Source organism: Bipolaris sorokiniana, assembly GCF_000338995.1.
Source record: "Bipolaris sorokiniana ND90Pr unplaced genomic scaffold COCSAscaffold_4, whole genome shotgun sequence".
Classification (NCBI taxonomy): Eukaryota; Fungi; Ascomycota; class Dothideomycetes; order Pleosporales; family Pleosporaceae; genus Bipolaris; species Bipolaris sorokiniana.
The window spans coordinates 1585383-1603606 of record NW_006911898.1 but is presented as its reverse complement, the minus strand read 5'-3'; the positions used below and the strand labels follow the sequence as shown (position 1 = coordinate 1603606).

Here is an 18224-nt window from a genome sequence, read left to right as displayed (position 1 = left end):
ACTGAGCGGACCATCATCTGCATATGAGTTGTTGATCAAGTTACAGTGTTTCTACATACTTCTTTGACTTCATAATTCAATGCCACTTCGTACCCATCAAGCTAGCAGGTTAGCGAGGTCATATCAATATATGTGAGATGTGCATTCTGCATAGTGAGGGGATTAGTAAGGGGAATTAGTGAGATCATAATTGGATTCCTATTTATGTCCTGTCTAACTGCCCCTAATGATCATCCACTAAAGTTTCCTGCGTTAATGCTCTTTGTGCTTTGTGATTGATTGGATGGCCTCCGCTTCGCCTGACTTCGCACCCATGCGGGGTACGGACACGTTGCTTTACGCATTGACTTTTGCTACATGTTACAGGTTGGTGTCTACGTCTGCATTTCTCCAATGTTTAGAAAAGCCATATGACGCCGACTCTCACAAAATATCCATCTTTCTGCACAGCCTGAAAACCGCGTTGCTATCGTGCACGTCAAAAGTTTCTAGCCAAAAGCACCTCTTCGATCATGCCTGAACCCTGCCAATACTTCAACTTCCTTGGACTGCCTCGCGAGATCCGAGATGCAGTTTATGAGTATACACTTTGTTCTTTCAGTCAGCACCGTGGCCCGTATGATATTACACATTGTGCAGCTCTGTGCTCATGGGCAGATTTGCAAATATGCCATTTCACTGGGAATCTCAACCTACTGCTTGCGAATCAACAAACCCACAATGAAGGCTACAAGATGATGTTGGAGAAGAACCTATTTGTCGTTGTTCAAATCCACGACTCCGTGAACGAATGCTCAATGATACACGGCCATCTACCGCCAACATATGTTCTGTATTCCGCCTACCACAATGAACGAGAGCAGATGCGTCCGGAATCATACCCGTGGCACACCATGCGTATAAGGCTAGACAGCAAAAACAATATGTTAGGAGAGATGGCGATGAATGGCGAATATACTGAGATTGTCATGTTATTGGAAGATTGTATGGATATATTCAAGAGATTTGGACTTCGCATTACCGACGAAAATCTGCCTGACCCAAATGGAAGATTGATTCCTATGCGACTACCAATAAAGGTAGTGGTGGAGCTCAACCCCAAGAGGAAAGGGGGCGACAGGAAGACCAGCTACATGAATATACGGAACTCCCGCTTAGCCATCGACCAGAAGAAGCTTCTGAAGCACATTGGAGACACTTTTCGCGCTTATGACAATTTTGAGATTAAGAATTGCGATGACGAAGCACTAGCTGCAGAAATTGTCCAGCAAGTATCCAAGGATCCGTCTCTCAGTCTGGCCTCTTTCCAAGCTCACATCGAAAGACATGCCCACAGTTCCGAAGCCTCTTGGAGTCAGAGAAACATCGTGGAATGCGCCAACTTCTGTACCGAGGGGCTCGAATTAGTCCACCGTGTTCGATTCAGCGCTCCACTCGTGCACCAGCTGTGCGACAACGGTTTACAGAATTGTTTCCACACGAGCCAGTTAATTCACAGGCTATACTACCTCTTAGCACGGTGCACTTTTGCCCATCTCTCCACGCTAATAGACAAGCGCATCGAGGAAGACAATTATCAGTACATCGGCGATACCGCCCATGCTCTTTTCGACTTGCTCAAGACGCACAGAAAACGTGTTCATGGTTTCTTATCACATCATGATCCTCCCGTTCATGAAGAAGCCGAAATTAATTATATGAAAGCGAAAGCCCTACGTGTAGAATGTGAATTCCATTCAATGGCACCATGGAGTGAAATGCTCAGATGTATAGAGAAAGCTAAAAGGTTGCAGCCATGCAATCCTAACTATGAGGAAGAAGAGAGAAAAGCAAAAGTTTGGCTCGAAGATGGCGCGAGATATAATGCTTGGTTGCGTACTGTCAACTGGGGGGAATATCAAACGATGAGGTATTGGAGGATGGAGACTGATAAGTCAGTATTTGAATTCTGAATGCCTTATCAGCCAGCGATATGAGAATGAGCCAGATGGCGTATATTATGGGTCAGATGAAGTTTATTCAAAGAGATGAGTATGATATCGCAATTGGTGAAGGTTGGTATCAAAGGTCAATGAGCAAGTACGCGCTGGCCAGACTATGAAGAGCGATCAGACAATTTGCTTAAACTGATGTATGTGATCTTGATACCCAATTAACACACGGCCTGAATTCCTATACTAACCCACAGGCAGGCAATCAATCATCGAAGTTGGGTCATCATAGAGTACAGTCCCGAACAAACGCCCACGACTCATTATGGGGTATAAGCGATCCTGTGTTACAAGCCGAGCTGACACGTAGCTCTTGTGGCGTCCAGCCTGAGCATGACAGCTGAACTCACTTAGTATCAAATCAGCTAGACTAATTGATGGTGGCTTGGGGCGGTAAGAATCAATGTTCGTGCCGTGTAGGAAATGTGGTCCAAACCGGATAGGATTTCATCATCGCCCACTTTTGAGGTCTAGTGTGCTGCATGCACAGACCTCCCGTGGCGGGTGTTCTATTTGATCTACACTTGGGGCTGAACTACTATACCTCAAAATGTTGTAGAAAGGTACGCATGTCGGGGATCAGTTTAACTTAATAGGGCCATCTGAAAATGAGGCAATGCGGCAGGGTAGAGATAGGGCTATGGGGTCAGAGAAGGTCGAACATCTGCCAAATAACAAGATATTCAATATTGCGTCACAGTAACATGCCTTAAGTTTACTCAGAGAATATATTGATGAATGAACAACACCGTCAGTCATGAGTTTAGTATCTGACGGTTCCTGAGCTGTGTTGTTCTTCCCTTAAGATCGTCGATCGCGTTAGTAGGTTTAGCTCCATTGATCTTGGGCCCGGAAGCATGGGCTAGGGAGAAAAGCATTTCCGCTTTAAGACAAAACATCAAACCAGCCAATTGCAGTGAATCTATCAGTCGATCTGCAATACAAACACGGCACAGGTGCTTCGTCAGACCAGCTGATAGCAACGCAGGTTGAATCACGGATCTACTTAGCAAGGAAAAGGGACACCATTCGCTCCATATAGTCACAGTGGCCCCTTGCATAAACTTAGAAGCATCTAAGTTTTGCACAAAGTTACGGTCACTAAGACATTCTCGGAGGCTTCGAATTATACCTCCTACAAGCACTGCTAGTGCACTCATTGACATTTCTCTTAGAATTGGTTTATGATAGATCATCCCATGAAAGCCCCGTTTTCAGGGTGCACAGTCGTTGTTAATACAAGATGCTTGACGGAAGCTCCATCGCAGCTATAATCACGGGCATTCTCGCCCTATGCGGCGCTCTTGCGACAGCCTGGATGTCTGGGTTGAACGAAAGACGACTGGAATCGCGCAGAAACCGAAAAGCACTTGCTCGGTATTCGGTCCCTCTCCTCATCGCTTCTTAGGACCTCGCAAACTGGCTTTACGATATACTCGAAGACAAGTACTATAGCCCGGAAAGATGCGAGGCCTATGGTGATGGCTGGGACCCGAAATTTACTTCGTTCTTGTTAGGCCAGTACTTCGCTGGCGTACACATCATCCGCGAAATGACACAATATTTGCACACATAAGAGGCGAACGGGCAAACCTTTTGAAGAGCCTTCTCTGGAAGATTCAAAACAAATTCATATCAATGCATTACATAGGACGCGAAAGCCTAGAAATCCGTTGGCTTGAAGGCGACTTGTTGAGTATTCAGGAACACATGAACGTTTCTACTGATCTCGACGGCGACGGAAATGAGGCTGAGCTACACACAATGGGATAGATCGAGTTCCAGAAGAACTACACAGTAAAACCTGCAGCGAATAAAGTCGACAAATCAAAGGAGTTGAAGAAGATTTTCAAGTGACACGAGGACGAATTGCAAAACATCATCTATCGCCGTTTCAGATACTTGTACTCGACTACATGGGAGGGCACCGACAATCCCCAAGGGTACGAGAAGGTGAGGGATAGTATAACTAATGAGAAAGAACTTGAAGTGTTGGAGAAATATGAGAGAGATATCCAAAAAGAAAAGCAACGAAACCCGGGAATCATCACTGTTATACCCGATCATCGAATTCGCCGTATTCAGCACCTTCTGGTCGATCTCACAACATTCTTGGACAAGGAATCGGGCATGGAGTTCAACCGCCCAGTACGAAGATGTCACATGGATGTTGGTGAAGGCGTGCTATCCCACGATACTATCTTGCTAGCTCACAAAGACCGGGCTACCGCGCTGGACGAGGGCACTGCTGTATTAGCTTACAAGGCTTCCGTACAGACCCATGAGACTGGAGAGCCCTTCAGATATCAAATCCTCTGCGATTGCGCTTCTGATGATTGTAATCCTAGAAAAGAAGACTTCAAGAATCGTGACCTGGAGTCTAACAGGATACAAAACGGTCTTTTCAAGAGAGCTACACTGCGTTATCGTAATTCTAAGAAACAAGAGCTGGATGGAATGAATTCTGGAAAGAGGAATACAGAAAAGGATAACGGACATCAGTGCTAAATTCCCTTAATGGGTTTTCGATGCGAAAGGGAAATTGGCCCTAATTCTGTTTAATCTTATTGTTCCGATAACCTACATCTGTTCCTCATTGAGAGGGATTTTTGAAGATTTTCAAATCAATACTAAAAATGATTTTCATATGATTTCCATCGATTCTGCTAGCTGCATCGGTTATATACGAGAAGTGGCCATATACTATGTAATAAGTTTGCATTTGCGTTATTCTTCAGAAGAAACAATCGAAGCAAATAGAGAAGTCAATTTACAAGAGCCAAGCTGTACATGTATTTATGTTCCCATGCCAAATCATGCCATCTTCGTACGAAGCTTCTTCACCAGCGTATGCGTCGAGGCCTTGCGCTATAACGCTGGCTCCTATACCCATTGACTCACCAATCGTTGGTCACACATCCTTTCTTCGCAATGAGTTTGTTACGCGATTTTACTTGCCCACCAAAGGCAAAAGGCAGAAATAAATGCGGCTAGTCCAATAGTGATGATACCCACCACAAACGCTGCGGTAAGCATACTCCACTGGGCTTTGATAATTTTTGCCCTCTCCCTATTGCGGGCAGTGATGAAACACCAGAGCACCCCAGACGTCATGAAAATATAGTAATCCCACAGAAACATGTTGTGATGACCCTGGTATGTCGAGACGCCATTGTCTTGTCGTGGAATAAAGATGTGTGACAAAGCGGCCTGGAGATTATCTGACGTGAGTGACTGGGTAACAGTATACAAATCTTTCCACTGGCAAAAAGTTAGTAGCAATTGCGATTGTTTCGCTAAATAGCCTTTCCTATATTTGAAAGTTAAACTAACATTGAAAGTGAAGAATATAGGAGTTTTGAGTGGGATACTGTCATCGAGAAAAGGTCGTGAACTAGCCCAACTAGGTAACACCGTAATGCAACCCTGTGGCTAGCGCTGATCTTATCAGACGTTTGTATAGCCCTTGTCCAGAGCATTTTACGGACTCCACATTCCTGTCACATTATTCTTCGTTGCTGAGTCTTTGTGGCCAACCCGAAAATAGCCGGTCGATATCTTCCGCAAAACGACGATCCACGCTCCGACGATAGACCAGCAAACACGCAGTAGTTCCGAAGACCTGAAGATCGTAGAATATATCAAGTTTGTCATCGTGTTATGTTGCCTACAAAAGTCTCATAGTGTATACACTCCAACTTCTAGAAGTACTTACTACATTGTACTACATTAACATGCTGGTACTCGATGTAAGTTGTGTTTGTGTTCGTTTTCTACGAATGTATTTTTCACTCGTTGAACGCAGGGAGCAGAAGAGGTATTTTACTGATGGACCTTAATTATGACCGGGTATCGCGATTGGTTTATGATGCATCAGTATCTTGATAGCATACTGTGGGGGCAAGTCAAGTGATGCCGTGATCTCGGAACAATGTCACCACCAGGTCGTCTCAATGTGAATATCAACATCACGTGACTAGAAGATTGAGTGGCGCTGGATATGCTTCACACAACGTGAATCAAGATTGGATACTATACTAATTAGATGAATCTCCAGAGCGTAAAATTTCCGGTTTGATTATAGACAGGGACCAAAAGACATGAAAGACGGGAGTAGATGGCAGAATGAAACAATCTCGATAGTTCATCGTTTCCGTATATGTATCCTACGATACATTACTCCAGCCTCGTATAAGATGCGAGCTAAATCGCAAGAGGCCTATTACTGTGCACCCCATGGGACAGAAAAGTTTTGGTTTGATCATTCGATGATCTTGGGCTCAAACGACCATGAACTGAGAGTGCTGAGTGCAATCGGTGGCTAGCAGATACTAAAGGAGGGTCTGAGCCTTTTCAAGTTGGATATACGTTCCAACTGAGGTACCGGAAGTCTACGGATATGACCTCATGTTAAGGCACACATCAATTTTAGATTGCACGGGTTCCCAGATGTGGTTATGCGAATCCGCGAGAGTATTGGGTTTCAACAGACCTGGGGTGGCCATACAAGTATTCGAAGAAGCAGCTCGCGTGACTTGCTTCAAGTCTCGCTCTTCTTCCTCTCTCCCTGTGGGTCGAACCCAAGGGTGTCCAGTTGGCGGATTAGCTCGTTGATCTTGATGACCTTCTCAAACTGCTCCGGAAGTAACTTGTCGCCTTTTTCCTTCTTGTCCTTGAGTTCACGAGCCTGTCTCAACTTCTTTGCGAGCTTCTTGGCTTCCTTCTCTTTTTCTGCTTCGGGATCAACGACTTTCTCAGGCTCCGGGTTCGCCTCCTCCTTGTCCTTGTTCTCGGTGGAACCAGGCTTCTGTTCTTCCTTGCTGTCGCTTGCAGAAGCTGCTGCCTTCTTCCTAGCTTCCCTGCGCTTGGCATTTTTGTTTGCAGCAGGGCCCAGTTTGCTGGTCTCATCCTCTTTGGTGATAGTCTCAGCACCTGGTACGCCGCCCTTGCCTCGGTTTCGAAATCCCTCAGCAGTACGGTTCTTGTAAAGTTCAACATCCTCGGGTGGGCGGTAACCTGGACGAACTCGGATTTCTTTGCGTATGGAGCCATCTGGGCGAACAGAGGACGGAATATGGCGTTCACCAGTGGCCGATGTGGTGATGCCAGCCTTTGAAATGGCGGGGGTGGCTGCTGAAGGCATGGCGTCGGTAGTTGCGCCTGGGAGTATAAGACAATCGCGACAGCCCAGAAATATCAATTGCTTTAGTAGGGCCGTTGCCAGTCCGTTCCAGGCACTTGGCGTACACCTAGGTTGTGTTGGTATGAGCTGCTTGGAGTGTGTAGTGTGAAAACGGGAGTGGTGGGGGGTCAAAGTAAGGTAGAGAGCCAAGCAGTAGCCGCAAACAGCCAATTAGCGCAGCGTAAATCCCCGTGACGCGAGAGCTTCAATCTTGTCGACGAACCTCGCCCTTTGACACCGACAGCAAAGTACCACCACATCCCGCCAAACAGCCCACCAAGCCCCTTCGACACGTCCAAAATGTCTGGCGTAAGTTAATTGATGCGAAGAGTGGCCTCGAGCGCCCGCTAACAGCCACATGCAGATGCTCGGCACTGTCTACAAGCAAGTCTTTCCTCGCGCATATCCTTCACCCGACCCCCACTGACCATCGATGACAGCGCGGTCCTCCGCAGCAACACCACCATGTTGTTCACCGTCTTCGGTGCCGCTTTCGGCCTTCAGCTGTACGTCGCAAAGACCTAGATATGAGAGTGCGGAAGGGATGGAAGCTGATGGAAATGACAGGGCGTTCGACACCTCTTCAGACAAGATCTGGGACAGAGTCAACCGCGGCGTATGTAACACCAATGGCTCATTGAGGGTGATGTAGGCTAATACAGTTGGCAGCGACAATGGAAGGACATCAAGCACCGATACATGGAGGCTGCCGAGGACGACGAGTAGAAAAAGCGACTAGACTACGACTCGAGCATGATATAGACTTCTCTTTGCGGTTCTTGGGGACGGCCACAGTCCATGGCAGTGTAATCTACAACATGTGAAATACCAATTCAAGTTGGCAACCCGACCCTTGTTTTGTCATGTGCATTTGCGCTGTGGTATCCTGGCTCTGTAGGGCTTAGGCCGCTGCATGCGTGAGTTGACGTGATTGAACCATCGTGAAAATTGGTGCTGTCATCTTACGCAGGGCTGCCTGGTAGCGTAGAAGAGGCCATGCATATGCGATGGGAGTGAAGGTATAAATAGATGGAGCCTCTACTCGAAAATGACAGCCAAAGTGACGCATTCATATGCTGCAGGAACCACCATATCGCAGGCTACCCGTCTCGTCTTGCTGGTGAAACGACAGTCGACTCTGGGGCAAGTGTTCCTTCGCTGGTGGCGTTGCGCGTGCCTCGGGGGTCCGCCCTACCTAGATCCTCACCTCGAAACTTAAACATATTACATAGCGCCGCACCCCGTCCTCCGCTTAACCACAAATACCCAAGCAATCACAATCACGCAAACCCTCACTCACGTGGCAGGCCCACACTGAACACTGCCAACACACATCCTGCCCTGTTCATACACGACATCTGCCTCCGTCGCGTCTGCGGGACATCTGACAACCCCACCATCCCGCCCGGAGCTGCGCCATGTACATGTCGTTACACGAGCAAGAACTATGTCGACAGCTGCGCGAACTGCCAAGGCGACACAACTACCGGTTCGAACTCGCTGCTGACCGTGAGCTGCGCGAGATACTTTTCCGATCACTTGCTGGTCGGGACGACTTCCTTCCGCTGTTCTTCCCAAATGGACCGCAAACCGACTGCGAGAAGCCATGGAGCTTGCGTGACGCACAGGGCGCAGTAGAGGGTGCAGAGTATACCGCAGCAGCGAGGGGGAAGCCATGCGGGCACATCTTCAAGAACGGCGAGGCTACATACCGCTGCAAGACATGCACGGCCGACGACACATGCGTTCTATGCGCCCGCTGCTTCGATGCGTCAGACCACGAGGGCCACCAGGTCTTTGTTAGTGTCTCACCTGGCAACTCCGGCTGCTGCGACTGCGGAGATGATGAGGCGTGGGTACGACCTGTACACTGCAACATACACTCAGTCGACCCGGAGCATGAGTCCAAGGCGGCTGGCAAGGCGAGGGAAGGCACCATGCTGCCAGACGAACTTGTCGAGACCATACGCATCACAATCGCCCGAACGCTAGATTACCTCATCGATGTCTTCTCCTGCTCTCCCGAACAACTGCGCCTACCCAAGAGCGAAGAGTCGATCAGGCAGGACGAGCGTAACTCGCGCCTCATTTCGAGATGGTACGTTTCCGGAGACCACTCCGAAGAGTGCGACGAATACTGCTTGGTGCTGTGGAACGACGAGAAGCATACGGTCAATGATGTTAGAGACCAAGTCGCACGTGCGTGCAAACAGAAACTTGCGTTTGGCCTCGCAAAGGCCTATGAGATAAATGACGTGGGGCGCAGTGCGATCGTATACCGAACAGACATCAAGGATCTTCTCAGGATGGCCAAAATCATCGAAGAGATCAAGCTGACTGTCACAATTCGATCTGCTCGAGATACGTTCCGCGAACAGATGGGCGGTGCCATCATCGAATGGATTTCGGACATTGCAGGGTGTAGTGTGGGTGAGGACAGCCAGATACTTAGACGCACCGTTTGTGAAGAACTACTGAAACCGTGGCGAGTCGGTAGTGAGGCATCGAATCAGGGTATAGGCAAGAATGGTCTTGACGATCACGAAATGGAAGACAAGGAAGCTGAAATGGATGGCTTCTTCAGTGGCCTGTTGCCTATACAAAGGCGCCCACGAATTATCCGCGTTCAGCGACAGCGGACTACTGATGCCACCGACGACACCACTGGCTCAGACGAGGATGACGAGGATGAGGAAGGCGAGGGCGGCCCTGCGGCCGACGCCCAAGATGATATGGACATTGACGAGGTCGGTGCTCAGGATGAGGATGGTGACGTCGAAATGGAGGCGTACGAAAGTGCAGATGAGACACTCGAAATGGCCGAAGCAGCCAGGGCAGGCTATCCTGCTCCACCACCACCGCCTCCCCCTGCTCCTCAAAACACACAACGTGGCCAGCTTGAACAGAGCGTAACACCCGCAGAGTCCGATAGTGAACCTGTAGTTGGTGCACCGTCACTCAGCCATGTCGAACCCATGTTACCTGTACCCGAGACGCCACATACTCGAACTTTGACATTGCGGCCAGCAAGGCCGGCCAAATATTGGTTGGAGAAGCCTGAAAACTACGGCAAGAAGCCTGGGACTCCTCCTCACGAGGATCTGTGGCAGCGCCTACGGCTAGATCATCTCATCTTATACGACTTGCGAATGTGGAAGCAGTTGCGTATTGGCATACGCGATGTCTTCATAAGCACAGTCGTCACAATCCCTGAATTCAAGCGTTTGCTGGGTCTGCGCTTTGCGGGCGTCTATACTGCTCTAGCCCAGCTCTATCTAATCGCGGACCGCGAGCCGGACCACTCCATTATCAACCTCTCTCTCCAGATGCTGACGACTCCGTCTATCACTTCAGAGGTGGTTGAGCGTGGAAACTTCCTCACTAATCTAATGGCCATCCTTTATACCTTTCTGACTACGCGTCAAGTCGGCTACCCCTCGAACGTCGATCCGAAAGCCACATTAGCCTTCGAGCAAGGAGCCGTGACCAATCGCCGCATGTACCACTTTTTCCTCGATATGAAATATCTCCTCGGATCAGAATTTGTCCAGGAGAGAATCCGTGAAGAGCCGCGCTACCTTTTACAATTCCTTGATCTTGTCAAGCTTCATCAAGGTATCTGTCCTAACGTTCGACAAGTGGGTGAGCATCTAGAATTCGAATCCGAAGCTTGGATCAGTGCCTCCTTGATCACTCGGGAGATCAACAAGCTGTGTAGACATTTCGCGGAATCTTTTGCCTGGACTCGCGATGAAGATCCAACCAACATTCAACGTGCAATACGTGCAGCCGCAAAGGTTGCTATCATTAATTCGCTAGGTGTTGAACGCAAACGCTTTGATCAGACCGAACTAAAAGCAGAGACCAAGTTCAAGTCTTTGGACATTCCCGAGTTCCTTTCCGAGTCATCTGCAAGACAACCATACAAGATTGTTGACTACGTTGTTGCGACTCAGCCAATGAGCTTTCACCACGCGCTTCATTATACTGTGTCCTGGTTGATTGATCGAGCACGGAGCATGAATAGGGAGGACATCCTGCGACTACTTCTATTTTCTCACAGCGAACTACAGATGGACCTCGGCCCAGCTGTAGCGCCTGTTCCAGTCCACGAGCCTGAAGATTACCTACTTGCCATGTTCGATTTCCCGCTTCGGGTGTGTTCGTGGCTGGCACAGATGCGCGCAGGAATCTGGGTCAGGAACGGCATCACGTTGCGACACCAGATGACTCAATACCGAAGCGTATCACAGAGAGACGTTTCCCATCAACGGGACATCTTCCTCTTACAGTCTGCTCTCGTGCTGTGTGATCCATCAGTTTTCTTAGCTTCCATGGTGGATCGTTTCGGACTTGTCGGCTGGATGACTGGGAGATATGAAGCTAGCTACCATGGATTCGAGGACAGCCAAGCTATTGATGTGGTAGAGGACTTTGTCCATTTGCTGATCATTATCCTCAGCGAGCGCACTTCGTTGATACCCGCAGAAGACAACGACGAGTCTCAACTGGTCGCTATGCGCAAGGACATTGCGCACGTTTTGTGTTTCAAGCCACTCTCCTTCTCCGACATGACAGCACGTTTGTCAGACCGGATTCAGAACCTAGATGAGTTTCCTGAGGTGCTTTCAGAAATGACTAGATTCCGACCTCCAGAGGGTTTGTCTGATAGTGGTACTTTCGAGTTGAAAGAGCAATATATCGACTTGATCGACCCGTATCTTCACCAATACAACCGAAACCAGAGGGAAGAGGCAGAAAACATCTACAAAGCATACGTTGCTAAGCAAACCGGGAAGCAAGCGAGTGACATCGTTTACGAGCCCAAACTTCGACCAATCCCCTCTGGCCTGTTTCGAGACCTCTCAGCTTTTACAAGAACCCCCTTGTTCACTCAGATCATCTATTACCTACTAGCATACGGTCTTAAGGCCGTGCAAGTGACACCAAGTATACCGCCAACTCGTGTAGAGACGTACATTCAATTTGTCTTACAATTGGTTCTTGTCGCTATACTCGAAGATAAAAGTACAGAACATGGATGGTCTGAAAAAGCACCAGAGTCGTTTGTCACTTCGGTATTGACCCAAAACGCCAGCATGGGAATACAGGGCCATCCGACTGTCCTTTCAATCTTAAAGTCTCTTCAGGACACCGAGGTTTTCAAGGCGTGTGAGCCAAAGATCAGTTTGATACTTCATCGGCTCAAGCAGCGACAGCAAGATTCCTTCATCATTGCTGCTGCTGCAATCAATATGCCGGCTGACAGAATGGATACTGCCTCACCTGCGCCTCAAGATAAGGAGTCTAAGGAGCTGAAGAAGAAGCAAGCTCTCGAGAGACAGGCAAAGGTCATGGCAGCGTTCAAAGAGCAGCAAGGCAAGTTCTTGGCCAACCAGGACTTCGATTGGGGTGAAGACGACTTTAGCGACCTCGAAGATGAAACCGGGGGACTTGTCGAACAAGAAAAGACACTAAAATTCCCCTCTGGCACATGCATACTATGTCAAGAAGACTGCAATGAACAGAGACTGTATGGATCTTTTGGGTATATTTCCGAGAGCAGGATACTTCGGCAAACACCCCTAGAAGATTCAGAGTGGGTAGACGAAGTTGTACAGACTCCAAGTAGTCTTGACAGATCCGCCGAAGATCTGCGACCATTTGGCGTCGCGGGCAGAAACCGACGCATGATTGAGAAGGTGACGGCCACGGGTGAGCGAGTGACTAGTGAAAGGCAAGAACTGGGAAGGGGATTTCCACCAGCCTCGGTAACACCAGGTCCGGTAACGACTGGCTGTGGCCACATCATGCATTTTGCTTGCTTTGAGGTATATCTCAATGCAACCCAGAGGCGCCATGTCAGCCAGATTGCCAGGAACCACCCTGAACGGCCTGAGCTAAAGGAGTTCATGTGCCCACTTTGCAAAGCCCTTGGCAACATTTTCTTGCCAATCATCTGGAAAGCAAAGAAGGTGTCTAGTACTGGTGTACTGGAGACTGAAAAAACATTCGACGACTGGCTCGAGTCACAGCTGGTCGCGACTCACAAGAGTCTGGAAAAGGGGTTGAAAGTACCTGCTGATATGTCCCATGACCAGAAGATGCTATATGAGTATGCAGAGCGGCATTTTATCCAACCGGTATCGAGTCGACTGCCTGACCTTCTCAAGCCCCAACTTCCGACAGCTGGTCTCGCTCTTGCACAGCCGCCAACACAGCTTGCGCCACGATTTCAGGTCCCGGCTTTCCTGGGTGTGCAACCTCTGGAAGCCGCCGAACCAGGATTTGGCCCAACTCAAACCAGCCCTGCTTTGACCCAGGATGTTCCCATGGGAGAGTTGATCAAGATATACCACAGACTAAGAGACACATTGAAAGTCAACAGCATTCAGTCCTCGTTCGCATACCCACATACACCAGCTATCTCAGAGGACTTTACACACACGGATGCCCTTGCGCAGGCCCTTGGATACTCGATCGCTGCAGCAGAGATTGCTCAACGAGGCGTGCAGTCTGAAGCCGCGCGCGGAACTCTGATTGACAGGATCTCCCCGCAGACGATCACGCATCTCCGGGTATTTTCAGAAAGTGTCTCTTCATACATCGCGATTGGAGGACTGCGAGGTCAGGGTCCAACCAAGACTATCAATGAGTTTTCTGAGATCCAGCGCCGGCAATTCCGCCAGTTGCTAGTTGGACATCCCAGTATATATGACCCGGATGTGTTGAGCTTTGATCTCAAGGGCATAACACCTCTTCTTTGCCAGGATCCGTTCATTTTCCTCTCTCAATGCGCTGTCGGCATCGTTCCAGCGGCGAACCTCGACGTTCACCACATCATGCGGATGTGTTATCTTGCAGAGATTGTTCGGGTGATTTTTGTGTTTGCTCTGGGTAGAAAGAATCATTCGACTGAAGAGATGTCACTGGACTCTGATCTTCTCTTCCCGAATCCTGAACAGTTCATAAACCCAGAAAAGGTCAGCAACAACTTTGGATCAACAGAGCAGATGAACAACCTGCTCTTCTTTATCTGCGTCATCTACAATGTGACTGATGTGGGCAACTCGCCTTCCTCGCTCGATATCGACAATATGCCTATCCCTCCACGGTTCAAGGATCCAAACTTTCTTTACTTCATACACACCATGGTCTCGACATATGCGCTACCTTTTGTGCGCAAAGCCGCAATCCTAATGCATGTCCGCTACGGTATTGATCTACCACATGTCTCTACTGAACGCGCAGACGAGCCCGAACTCGCGCGACTATCCACCATCCTCCGTCTGCCCTCACTCGACGAAATCTTTGCCTCATTCACCATGCGCACAAGCGCAGCCCACACCAGCCGATCCATTGTCGGTGGCTGGCTACGACACTTGCTATGGGCTCAAGCAGGCAACAATCCCCTCCGACCCACAATATCGCTTTCCCACCCCTCAATCTTTGAGCTCGTAGGCCTGCCCAAGAACTACGACACGCTCACCGACGAAGCAATACGCCGCCGCTGCCCAACAACTGGCAAAGAGCTGACAGACCCTGCCTTGTGTCTCTTCTGCGGCGAAATCATGTGCAGCCAAGCCGTATGCTGCATGACGAATAAGAACCGTGGAGGTTGTAATCAGCATTTAGCTAAGTGCGTCATCCCCCTTTCTCCTTTCCCTACACTTCTCCCATATAACCCCCTTTCCAATAAAAAAGAAAAGAACCCTTACTGACAATACTATCACAGATGCGGCGGCCAAATCGGCCTCTTCATCCACATACGCAAATGCATGGTCCTCTTCCTCAACCTGGACCACGGTACCTGGCATGTCGCCCCTTATCTCGACAAGCACGGTGAAGTCGACCCCGCTCTGCGCCGCCACCACCAGCTTTTCCTCAATCAGAAACGGTACGATGCGCTGCTTAGGAAGGTCTGGCTTGAGGGCGGTGTGCAGAGCCTTATTGCGAGGAGGTTGGAGGGTGATGTGAATAATGGGGGGTGGGAGAGTTTGTAAGTAGTGGTAATGAGGGAGCTGGCTTGGGGTGTATGAATATGAATATGAATATGAATATGAAAATGAATATGAGGTTGGTGTTTGGGGGCGGGGCGGGGCAATGGAGTTTCTCTGTTACCTTTTTAATGAATATGTTTTTACGGTTGAAGTTGGGCGTCCTTGAATTGGGTTGTGATTGTAATTGTGATTTGCTGATATAGTTTTACACTATGGTACATGATGTATCTACGATGTGATTTTGGTGGGTTCGCTGGGTGCGTCGTCGTTCTCAGCGGGGTGGTTTTGCTCAACGGGGTCTTCAGCAGCGACAGTGCTCTTTTCCTCGCTGTCGGTGCTTGCTGTTGCGTCTCCCTCTGTAGTCGGAATTTCCCCATTAGTCTCGTCGACAGCAGTGCTAGAGGTTTCAGCTGCCTCGGCAGACACGCCATTGTCCTTGCTGCCATCATTTAGTGCTGAATCGCCTTCGACTATCCCGATTGCATCATCCTGCTTCTCCATCTGAGAATCCTTCCTATTTTCGTACGATTCAGCAACCCTCACAGACCCTCCTTGCTGTGGAATCCTCCTCACAACTCTATCATTCAATCTAGCATCTTCACTCTTCAATCCTAACCTCTCCGCAACAGTCCCTCTCCATTTCACAATCTTGCTCATCTCATCAGCGAACAGTTCCATGCTGTACACCAACTGTAGCTCTCGCCCAAAGACACCGCTTCTCGCCTGATTTATTTCTTTGAGAATGGCGTCGAGCAATGCAAGGATATCAGCGTCGAACTCGATGGCGATGTTATCCATTTCGGTGAGCAGAGTGTCAATGGTGGTAAAAGAGGATCGTTGGATCCATGCTGTCCGTATCAGGTGCTTGTAAAGAGTTGTTGTAGCACCGAGGACATGGGAAGAGCGACCGAGACTCTTGATTGTGGGTAAAATGGACAGAGGAAGTAATGAGGAGGGAAACTCTGAGCGAAGAGTGACGACGGCAATTATGAGATGGTGGGGGTAGTTTTGGAACAGGATGCGCTGTTCGGGAGAAGGTGGATCGGGTTTAGTGACAGTCCGGGGCCGTGTGGTACTCTTTGTCCGCGCTTTACTGTTGGACTCCGCAGCTGGCGCTCTACCCTCGCCAGCATTGGTGTTGTCGAGATCGAGTGCACGCACTTTGGTGAAGACTTCGCGTTCGAGAATTTGCCAGAGCTCGCGGTCGGTGGGTGCGTTGCGGATGAGTTTGTTAACTCTCTCTCGCTCTGCTAGACGCATCTCTCTGAGCTGTGCCGTATCAAAGCCCAAGCCCTTCTTCCTACTACTTGGTGCATTGTCCAATTCTGCTCCAATTTGATTTGTAGGCGAGGCATCTTTCTTTGACTGGGCGCCCGTTCTTTGCAGCCGAGCAAGCGTACGCATCGACCGTAGTCGCGGTTCGCCTTTCATAGCCTCATCGAAAATCTGGTCCAGAGACGGCTTCGAATTCTCTTCGTCATCCTCATAGTACTCGTCTGCTATCTGGTCTAGCTCCACAACATGATCCCTTTCCTTTTGTTGCCGTCCCTCAGTGTTGAACTTCCTGTACAGTTTCTCGAACGCTGCACGCTCAGTACTTGTTATGGTTGTCTTTCGTGCAGGTCCTTGGTCGACAGGAGGCGGTAGGTTTTCGTCCACGAAGGGAATATCATCATCATTGTCCGGGCGCGATCGTGAGGCAATAGTGCGGCGCACAATTGGTTGTGTGGCGGACTGACATCGCTGGATGGTTGTTGTTTGGTACAGGAATGGCAAAAGTGTTTTCAGTGGCGGGACGCGAGAGCGTGATACTGCTCTGACCGTGCGCGAGCATGCAGACATCGACTAGGGAGAATTGGAGACGGACCGCAATGCAACAATTGAGAATAAACAAGAAAGGAAACACACGTGGCGAGAGTGGAATGCGATATCAGTGCGGCGTTGTACCCAATCCCAAAACTTTCGAGATCGCTAGTGGTGGCCAAAGCTCAGCGTACCCGATTGGGTAGTCTCGAAAATCCATCGATGACTGTCTTAGCAGGTCGGAGATCAAAATGTTTGTAGTGATTGGCCAGTTCAACATACTGGTTTGGGCAGGAGAGAAAAAGCTGTCGAAGACGGTGATTACTGGAAAATGGAACTAAAAGTAGTAATGGTTATTGGCCGAGACCGAACATGCCGCATAGGGCAAGAAAAGGATAGGCATTGAACAATGGGGGCAGTTTACTTAGTAATTGCTATTTAGTAATTCTGATTTACGAATTACTTTATCGTAAAGTCGACACAGGCTTAGTAAAGAATGACTGTCATGCGGTGAGCTTCCTCATCTAGGTATCGAGACCGGGAGAGTAGTCCAAGAACAGCAAAACCCCGTCTACTACACCCGACTGCTTGGCACACCGATTTTGGAAATGGTGTTGATAAAATATAATGCATTATAGCAAGAGACACACCCAATGAGTAGAACATCGGTGTAGCAATTCACAGACTCAAGACCAAGTTGTTGCTTTTTTGTGTTCGCAGAATGTCTCTATATGAGCACTACAACGGGGAGAAAGAAGATAAAAATAACAATGTTGAGAATGTTTACGAAGATATTTTATTCTACCCAGAACGGACTGTCATCTGGGTTGTTTGCAAACAGCAGTCATCAAGTGATTGGTTGTTGACAGATCGCACTCTCTGAGCTTCTCGCCGAGATACAAAAGACGATCTTTGAGATACCTTGATCTTTGGAGACAGCATATCGGGGTGTGTTACGGAGGACACTGATCTGCAAACAGACATGGTTACCAATACCCAGATTGACTCGACAGGTTGCCCAGAGCGCGAAACCAATATGCTCGAGTAAGTACATGTGCCGAAAAGTGTGCCATGAGTCGAAGACACAAAGGCACGGGAGAGAACTTTCATTTAGCATTAAAGTGGTCCTCCTGTACTATGGATTTCAACACCCTTAGGTATTTGTGGAACTCGTAGTGGGGCACTTGGTCATCGTCGAAGCAATAGGTGTGTGTAAAAAAAGGCACTCATCCAAGGCCCCAAAGAACC

At 48.8% G+C, this 18224-nt stretch overlaps 5 protein-coding genes across 5 annotated transcripts; 3 read left to right on the top strand and 2 right to left on the bottom strand.

Annotated features, from left to right (window-relative positions):
• The first annotated feature begins 362 nt into the window (after positions 1 to 362).
• Positions 363 to 2292, top strand: COCSADRAFT_300442 (uncharacterized protein). Its single transcript, XM_007699878.1, has 2 exons — positions 363 to 2131; positions 2193 to 2292. The coding sequence occupies exon 1, from the start codon at positions 513 to 515 to the stop codon at positions 1950 to 1952; it is 1440 nt and encodes a 479-aa protein (XP_007698068.1). The 5' UTR covers positions 363 to 512; the 3' UTR covers positions 1953 to 2131; positions 2193 to 2292.
• A 4131-nt stretch (positions 2293 to 6423) lies between these two features.
• COCSADRAFT_300430 (uncharacterized protein) lies at positions 6424 to 7301 on the bottom strand. The gene has a single exon (XM_007699877.1). The coding sequence runs from the start codon at positions 7132 to 7134 to the stop codon at positions 6532 to 6534; it is 603 nt and encodes a 200-aa protein (XP_007698067.1). The 5' UTR covers positions 7135 to 7301; the 3' UTR covers positions 6424 to 6531.
• Positions 7302 to 7414: 113 nt separating this feature from the next.
• COCSADRAFT_35133 (uncharacterized protein) lies at positions 7415 to 8240 on the top strand. The gene is made up of 5 exons (XM_007699397.1): positions 7415 to 7482; positions 7538 to 7557; positions 7614 to 7679; positions 7741 to 7789; positions 7843 to 8240. Exons 1-5 carry the CDS (start codon positions 7474 to 7476, stop codon positions 7897 to 7899), a joined length of 201 nt encoding a protein of 66 aa, XP_007697587.1. The 5' UTR covers positions 7415 to 7473; the 3' UTR covers positions 7900 to 8240.
• Positions 8241 to 8430: 190 nt separating this feature from the next.
• COCSADRAFT_138450 (uncharacterized protein) lies at positions 8431 to 15346 on the top strand. The gene is made up of 2 exons (XM_007699876.1): positions 8431 to 14812; positions 14909 to 15346. The coding sequence occupies exons 1-2, from the start codon at positions 8592 to 8594 to the stop codon at positions 15174 to 15176; spliced, it is 6489 nt and encodes a 2162-aa protein (XP_007698066.1). The 5' UTR covers positions 8431 to 8591; the 3' UTR covers positions 15177 to 15346.
• On the bottom strand, positions 15331 to 17100 carry COCSADRAFT_35131 (uncharacterized protein). The gene has a single exon (XM_007699396.1). It carries the CDS (start codon positions 17013 to 17015, stop codon positions 15402 to 15404), a length of 1614 nt encoding a protein of 537 aa, XP_007697586.1. The 5' UTR covers positions 17016 to 17100; the 3' UTR covers positions 15331 to 15401.
• Positions 17101 to 18224: the final 1124 nt, after the last annotated feature.